The sequence below is a fragment of the Phascolarctos cinereus genome, unplaced genomic scaffold, assembly GCF_003287225.1.
Source record: "Phascolarctos cinereus isolate Bilbo 61053 unplaced genomic scaffold, phaCin_HiC Scaffold_2;HRSCAF=192, whole genome shotgun sequence".
Taxonomy (NCBI): domain Eukaryota; kingdom Metazoa; phylum Chordata; class Mammalia; order Diprotodontia; family Phascolarctidae; genus Phascolarctos; species Phascolarctos cinereus.
In genome coordinates, this window is record NW_027555625.1 from 77426435 (window position 1) to 77435021 (window position 8587).

An 8587-nucleotide genomic window follows, 5' to 3' on the forward strand; every position below is an offset into this window, starting at 1 on the left:
ACGAAGAGGGGTCTCCCTGCATCTCCCAACTCCTCATCTAGAGCTCGATCCCTCCAGGACTCTACGTCAGAGCATCTAGATGATTCAGGGGAGGGCTATGAGAAGAAGGGTTTATGGTTAGGAGGAAGGATTCTTATTCAGATTGGTTTTCCCTTTCTGATATAGGCAAAGACTCTGAGATGGGTCAGGGGAAAACCCCACTGCACAAACATAGGGGAGAAAGAAATGGGTGTTCAGCAAGAGGTGTCTCAAACTTAACATGTCCAAAACAGAAATCATTATCCTTCCCCTGAAATCTTACCATCTTCCAAATTTCCCTGTTGCTCGGGAAAGCCAGGGTTCACTGGCTTCCTTCAAGACTCGGCTCAAATCTCCCTTTCCTAATCACACTCCCACCTACCCGCCATGCCCAATTATTAGTGCCTTCCCTCTGAGATTACCTTCCATCTACTCTCTCTATTTTGTATGTACATAGTTGTTTTCATGTTGTCTCCCCCATTAGACTGTGAGCTTCTTGAGGCCAGGTTTCTTTGTATCCCCAGGGCTTAGCACAGGGTCTGCCATATAGGAAGTGCTCAATAAATGCTTATTGGCTGACTTAGGAGGGAACCAGTCCAAAACCGAGGCTTGCCTGCCATAAGTTAGGCTAGACCTAAGAAGCCAGGGAAGTTCAAGGGTCTATCACAGATGACCCAGAGCCTCCCCTATACCATTTGTTTTGTGATTGCAGATGGCCAATGACAGCACAGAAACGAGTGAGGCTGGAGAAGAGGAGGAGGACCACGAGGGAGACAGTGACAACAAGGAGCGGATGCCCTTCATCCAGTAATGGTCCCCATGCCCAGTGAAAGGAGGGAAAACATGATTGGAGGAAGGGAACCGGACTGGGGAATCTATTCTGTGCGCCAGTGAACAAATGCCGTAGTGCCGTGTGTGTTGTGTTTGTCTGCAGTCCGCCAAGCTATAAAGCTGTTGGTTGTTGTTTTTTGAACTTCAGTGCCCACCCTACCCTGCTCAGTATTGCATCTTGGCATTGATGTGACGTGCCATTCCTCTTCCTTGTGTGAGTGAGGTCCACCTGTTGTGGTTCCCTCTCAGTATTCCTAGAACAGCCTTGCAAATTAGGATGAGCCCACAGGCCCAACACCTAAAAGATATTCCTGCTTCAGGGAGGGGTTGGACTTCAGGATCCCTTCCAGCTCTTAAGATTGTAGAATTCTGTGCCAGGCAGTGAGCATGGTAGAATTTGAAGAAAAGGTGAAGCATTTGATCAAGTCTTAGAGTTCTTCAGACCAGTCCTGCTACTCACTGCCCTCAGTCATGCTATTGCTCTGACTTTAGGATATGGAGACCAGATTGGCTCAAATAAGGCATTGTTTGAGAAAACAGGAGGTAGGTTAGTGACAGGTGTTGTCTGAAGGTACATTTCATTTCCCACAAAGCGTTCTTCCCAAATACCACATTTTTAATCCACAAAACTATGTCACAAAGTGTGGCAGGTGGGAAGCCCAAATTAATTCCTGAGAGGATTTTTGCGCATTCGCCATCAGAAGGCCAAACTGAGCTGTATTTAAGCCACTTTCAGTATTGATCCCCTAAGGACCAAAAGCTTGCAGATCTTGTGTGAAAAAGTCAGTGGGCATCTTTCCTTTTCCAGAGCTTGTGCCAACCTTAAACATTTGTTGATGATCCAGAAGGTTAATTTTCATTGGTTAAAGCCAAACACAAAAGTAGCCGGATCTTTTTTGATATGCAGTGTTCCCAGAGAGCCACCATTTCAGAGAGCATTTGGAATGACTTGCCCTTCTTCAATTCTTCAGTATTTCAAACAGTCTGCAGTTTCATCAGCATAGTTGCCTCCTTCACTTATGCAGATCTCAGCCCCTCCCTACATTAGTAGATGTTCTTTATGAATGGCTACGGCCAAAAACATTCATCCCATGGTGACCAACCCTCTGGTGATGAGCCTTCCCATACTCACAGCTAGGCTGGCCCCAAGGTGACAGACACAGAGTCTGGCACTGGAAGCAAAAAGCTGGAATGACCTAAATCCCTTTGAAATCAGCATCCGTATACCTCTGAGAATATTAAACATGATTTCCCTTACTCTTTTGTAAGAAACAGCTAACAGAGCTACCTCCCAAGGATGGGTATAATCACCAGGCCTTAGAAGCACTTCAGACTAATTGTCTCCACTAAGTGGCTCCACAAACAGGCTGTCTTCACCATGGACAAACAGGACCACCCCAACCTCCAAACAAAATAGACAGGGAGAGGCTGGCATGGCCTTATGTCTCAGCTCACTTTCTATTCCTGGGAAATGGAAGGATTCCTGGGTCCCCTTTCCTCCCACACACCAAGGACCCTACTTCTCCCACAGAACTCCAGGGCAGTCATGATGAATATGTATTCCAACACTCCTCAAAGTGATGGGACTGAATGAGTCTTTTATAAATTGTTTACACATTTCCTAAGATACCCTCATTTCTTCTCCATTGAAGTAGCGTATTGGAAACCTCAGAAATTGTGCTCCTTTAGCAGCATTAGGCATGGGGAGTGGGGAGGGGAGGAGCAGAGGGCAGCTGTGAAGATGCCTCATTGTGCCAAACCTAAGCCAGAAATGAGTTTCCCTTGGTTGTATAGGTGGGGTGAGTAAGTAATAATATACATTTAGGGGAGGGGAGGAAGGAATTACCCTTGGAAATTTACCAAAGGCAATTTTTCCATGAAGATAAAAACATTTCCTAGTTAATGCTGACAGAATTTTCTCTTTTCCATATCAGGAGTAAGTATATTCCATCCCAGTGCCATTTAGAGATATAGGCAGTGTACTGTAGGGGTATATATGTTACAGCAGTGACAACTGTTGTCAGGTTTTACTGTGGGCTTTGTCCCATTCTGTAGTTGTGTTTTGTTGATTTGTCTTACCTCTCCCAGAAACACATCCAAAATGGAGGCAGAGAGGAACCTCGACAGAGCTATGTACCCTGTGTCTCTGAGAGGTACTGGAAAAGCCTCTGCTAGATAGACTAAGTCAAGTGGTAGTGGGATGGCCCAATTGGGATGGCAAGGGGAAAGTCTTGAAGCTCAGCTCTTTTTAGAAATGAAATAGTCTTTGGGATCTCAGTGACGGGGCAGAGGAAGATGGGTGCCCACGCTCTCCAGCTCTTCCTGGTGCTGTAAAATGGGGCCAGTGCAACTATCTACCATTGTACAAGTCAAGGACAAGAAGGCCAATGCTGCCCCCAGACACCACCTGCAGACACAAAGGGTGGTGTCAGTGGAAAACACGTGTGATCAGGCCACCTGTCACGACCAGGCCACAGCTGATCCCAGGGGCTGGAGGGACACAAGGAGGGGGAGGGGACAGGAAGGAAGAGAAATGTGAGCTCTACCACAGTTACTGTTTGTATTACCCTCTTTCCAGTCAAATGATTGTTTTCCTGGAGCAAAGGAAAGTCTTGATTTGCCTTAAGGAACTGTGACGGCCTCTTTGGAACTCAAGCCTGATTGGAGTGATCTTAAACATTGTTTAATTGTCCCTGTTGCTTTAGAGCTTTGGTTATATTGTGCCTACAAAGCAAGTTATGTTTACATTAAAATATGAATAAAATATCACGCATAGCATTAACCCCTGCCTGGCTGTCACTGATTGAACATAAGGAGCGACTCAAAGTGCTGTTACACAGAGTGAGGCAGGACACTGAAATGAATTCCCTGCACCCTTTTCTAAGAACACCCATGCTACACAAATCGTTTTACAGAAAAGCCTTGTATAAACAAGTCTGAGCTCATAAAAGAGAAAAAAATCACCAGAATCATGAAATGCCACTGAATTCTTTTCAACAAACAATTATTAAGCACATAGGGAAAGACACTGTACTTTGTGCTGGGATTTAGATGGTAGATATTTATTCCACAGACCCTGGCTTCAGGGAGTTTACAAACTTCAGGGAAAAAATGACAAGAGCACAAATAAATATGGTACAAGGGGAAGGAGATGTTCAGATAAAGTGCTTTGAGAAACACGAGGAGGGAAGCTATAGGGAAGGCTTCATGGAGGAAGTAAGGATTGAACTGGGCCTTAAAGGAAACAGAATTTCGGCTGATGAAGGTGGGGGACAGAAGTCCACTGTGTTTGGTGTGAGCAAAAGCAGGGTGCTAGAGGGGCTAGGTCAAGAGTGAGATGGAGAGTTCAATGAGAAGGTAAAAGTACATGAAGGACAAGATAAGGATGAAAAGGTGATTTGGAGCCGGGTTATGAAGAGAGATCAGGCAGGCTGTATGGCCCTTTCCAGCTCTAATAATTTATGAATGAAATGAAATGAGCAAACAAGTGAATGAAAAACACTAAGGGCAGGTTCTGTGCAAAGTATCATGCTGCTTGCTGGGTCTACAAATAGAAATGTAAGACTGTCCCCACCCTCAAGGCCCTCTCATTCCAATGGGCAGCACAACCCATGAGTCTATGAATCTACCTATCAAAGAAAGCAGCTCTGCCTTTTTCTGGAAAAGGTTTCTGAGACAGAACCTCCTCTTCTCATCAACATCCATCCAACCAATGCAATTTTTTTTTGCTTGTTTTTTTTGTTCGTCAGTGGGGTTAAGTGACTTGCCCAAGGTCACACAGCTGGTAAGTGTCAAGTGTCTGAGGCTGGATTTGAACTAGGGTCCTCCTGACCCCAGAGCCGGTGCCCTATCCACTACGCCACCTAGCTGTCCCATTTTTTTCTCTTTCTTAAAAATTTTCCCATCAGGATCCTGGCCCACAACACATGTACAGCCTATGTCATGCTGAGTCACTTAACTTCTCAGGCCTCATTTGCAAAGTGAAGGGATTGGATTGGCTAACCTCTCAGGTTCCTACCTCTACATCTGTGATTCTGTGATCTACAATATGATTCAGTTTGAGAAACCATGATGGACAGATGTCTTTTGAGGTACACGTGGACTTCTTAAAGTGAGGCAAACCTTCACTGACTCATTTTCTCAAAGACGGATAAGGAACTAATATGTGTAAAGTAGTGACTTTACATTGCTACAGTGTACTGGTTACGGCCTCCCAAAATTTTTCCCCAAACTAATTTTTGTTTAATTGGGCAAAGTGTGTCACTTGCTCAGTCCTCAGTTTACCCATTTATCAATGGGTATATTCCTCAGTGCAAGATTTATTATTTATACCACTCTCGGAGACAGGTACACAAATTATTGTAATTGATTTGGAGGCAGCATGGCACAGTGAAAATAAGATTCATTCTGGGAGTCAAAGGCCCCCAGTGTTCCCTCCCCACTCGACTATAAAGGGCTGCTGGATCCTGGGAATCAGGGGTTATTATCATACTAAGGACTCTAATAGGTCTGTTGGGACACCCCAGTTTCCATGAAGGGCATAGGGTAGAAGCATCAGAAATTCTTGTGGGTCAGTTTCTATATGGGCACTTATGCAACTTCTATGCCAGTTATGGTGGGTAGGACCAAATAGCAACCCTTGGAGTTGCTTGAGACATCTCATGTAAGGATCCCAGTAGCCTCCCTCTTCTGCCAAATGAAGTATGGCAGGAGAAAGATGAAATGACCAAGGAAACAAAGGTTTGATATTTTGAGGATTTTTATTTACTAAGCAATGCATGTCAGTTGCCTAACAAAGATCCTCAGCTTAGGTCTGCCTGGACTCTGAATACAGGGAGAGACAGATTGTTTTTATACATTAAAAACAATCAAATAAGACCTAATTAAAAGGAAACAATATAACATTAGGTAATCTGGTTTCTAATTGGATGAAAGATTAGGAACTTTCTGTCTTGGGAGAGGGAGAGTGAACCGGTGCAATTTTCTGAAATCAGAAAAGGAGGTGTCCCACTCACCAGTGTCTGTAAGCAGTCAAGATGATGTGGAAACAATAGTGGATTGCTCAGAGTGGTGACAGTTTTCAGATAAGATAGATGGTGTGCTTAAGATGTACAATTATGAGAAAATTTGTATGAATCTTCAGAGCCGAGTTTCTGGTCAACATAACCTGGATCCTTGGTTAAGAGTCTCTAAAGAGCAGGGAGAGATGATTCAGCTTCCCAGCCATGCAGGGCTAGGTTCAATCAATGCAACAAAGTTTTCTCTCAATTCCCACAATTGAATGAAGTTTTCTCGCAGAACAGAAATTGGGTTAGACCCATGATTGAACAGAAAGGGAACTGAGCTAGCTCCAGAACTGAGTCACAAGATGGAGTCAGTGTGATTCATTCAATTAATTCCCACGATTAACTACTTGCTCTCCTAATCCCCTCCATTCCCTCAGAAGTCAAGGAAACCCCGCAGCCCAAGGAGTAAAACCCAGCCAAAGTAAGGTCCAAGGTAATGGCAAAAAACTCCTTTTCTTAAGATTCTGCCATGTATGCTGGGTTAGTTTTCCCCTAAATGGCAGCAAAGTATAGGAAAGCCTCATTTTGTTTCAATCTGGGACCTGAACCACTGGACCAGCAAGAGTCAGGCTTGGTCCACAACACACAGGATCTTAATAGGCATTAGAACTGAAAGGGACCTTGGAAATCACCTAGCTCAACTCATTAACTAAAAATTTTTTTTTGACTAACAGACATTTATTTTCTCTCCTTTCCGCTTCCCCTCCAATGAAAATGAAAGAAAAAGAGAAAAACAAAACCCTTGTAACAAATGTTCATAGTCAAGCAAAACAAATTCCCACATTGGCCACATCCAAAGAAATATGCCTTATCCTACATCTTGAATACATCATCTTTCTGTCAGAGGTTAACCTATTAATGTTACAGGTGAAGAAACTAAGGCCCAAAGAGAAGTGACTGACCTGAGGTCATGCAGGTAGTATAAGCAGGAGAGTAATTTCTAGGACCCCGGTCTTCTGACTCCAAATCCATTGCATTTGGCATTACACTGCACTGTTCCTTGTATGTATTTGCTTTAAGGAAATAATAATTCCTTTGAAATGTTAGAGAATCAACCCCATTCCAATAAAATGCCATTTTTCTCTTAAAATTAGTGCATCGCATGTCGAGTCCAAAACTATGTGGATTTTGAACTAGGCCTTTAAGGTTCTAAAGCCTCACTCGCCCGGAATGGAATCCCCTGGTTGGGGACGTTACTTAGATAGCATAGTGTAGAGGAAAGACCTGGACTGGGTTAGCTTGGGTGGGAATCTTGGCTCTGCTGCTTATGAGCTTGGTAACCCTGCCCCCTTCAGGCCTCTCTCATCTGTAGGACAAAGGGGCAGGTCTGCATGGATCTCCAAGGTCGGGACCACAGGCAGCTCCCCTCCTTTTTTTATAAAGGATAGACTGCCCAGGGCCTAACATTTAGCTTCCTGATTGGTGTGAGACGATGTTTAGTCTCCAAGCAATAAGCAGGCTCCTACTGGCAGCCAGGCAAAGCTATTTGAAAATGTGCTTTATGAATTATTCAAGTTAGGTCTCAGACAAAGGACTGCAGCCAGGCTGGAGCGGATGTAACAAACGCATACACACACAAATATACACTCACACTAATATACACCCACAATCACATGCATGCATGCATGCATGCACACATACTTTTTATATGAGGAGAGATGCCTAGGGCACTGATTAAATATTCAATTAGTCTTGGCACAAACATTTATTAAGCACCTACTATGTGCAGAACCCAGTGCTTGGTGTTATAGGGGAGACAGAACAATCTTACCATGTGATGCTAAGGAAATCATTTCTCCCTCTCTAGGCCTCAACTTATTCCTCTATAAAATAAGAAATTCAGCCTAGATGACCTCTAAGGTCCCTCCCTCCTCTGATATTTGATGTTATATGTTTTAAGGTCCCCTTACAGAGCTAACATTCTATGTTCTGTCTGAAAGTCTTTCTTAGTAACTCTGACATAACATTCATTTCAGGTCTAACATTCAATGGGGCAGCTAAGTGGACAGAGCACAGGCCCTGGAGTTAGGAGGACCTGAGTTCAAATTTGGCCTCAGACACTTACTAGCTGTGTGACTCTGGGCAAGTCACTTAACCCCAATTGCCTCACAAAAAAAAAAAAGGCTATAAATATATCCCCCTCCTCCAAAAATAAATAAATAAGAATAAAGTCCCTTCAAGCTCTGATATCCTGTTCTACATTCAAGGTCCATTCTAGTTCAGATATTCTATTTTTTCTATGGCCCATTCTTTCCACTAATGGTGTATATATTGGTGGGAATGTATGACTGAGGGTTAACAATTTTATTGTTGCCTTTTTTTTTCTTTTGCTATGCTATTTAATTCGGTGTTTTTGTTTTTTCCTAATTGTGTCCTCTCACTGACAGGTCCAGGGTTAAGAGGCTGGCTCAGCAGCTAGCTCATCCTCTACCCTGCCCCTAGGCTCAGTTCCACTTGGTGCTTTGCAAACTTGGTGATTTGAATTATAAAAAGAAGTACTGAGGGTAAAGAAGGTTGTCAGGAATGTTTCCAGTTCCAGTGGCCTGCAGGGTGCTTCTTTCAGATCCTGACTGCTGAAGGGAAGTTGAGTTTTATAGCCTTTTAGTTCTTGCATGTTGTGTTTTCAAACTTCCATTATTAATGTAGTGTTCCCTGGATTTTTATAGTGCCTA

The 8587-nt window shown here is 43.6% G+C and overlaps 1 protein-coding gene across 1 annotated transcript in view; it reads left to right on the forward strand.

Moving 5' to 3' along the window:
• The window catches only part of VAT1L (vesicle amine transport 1 like), a 111532-nt gene extending 107901 nt beyond the window's left edge, over positions 1-3631 (forward strand). The window contains exon 9 of the mRNA XM_020964872.2: positions 731-3631. Coding sequence (XP_020820531.1) covers positions 731-829 — 99 coding nt within the window. The 3' untranslated portion in view covers positions 830-3631. The remainder of the gene's footprint in view (positions 1-730) is intronic.
• The last annotated feature ends 4956 nt before the right edge of the window (positions 3632-8587 follow it).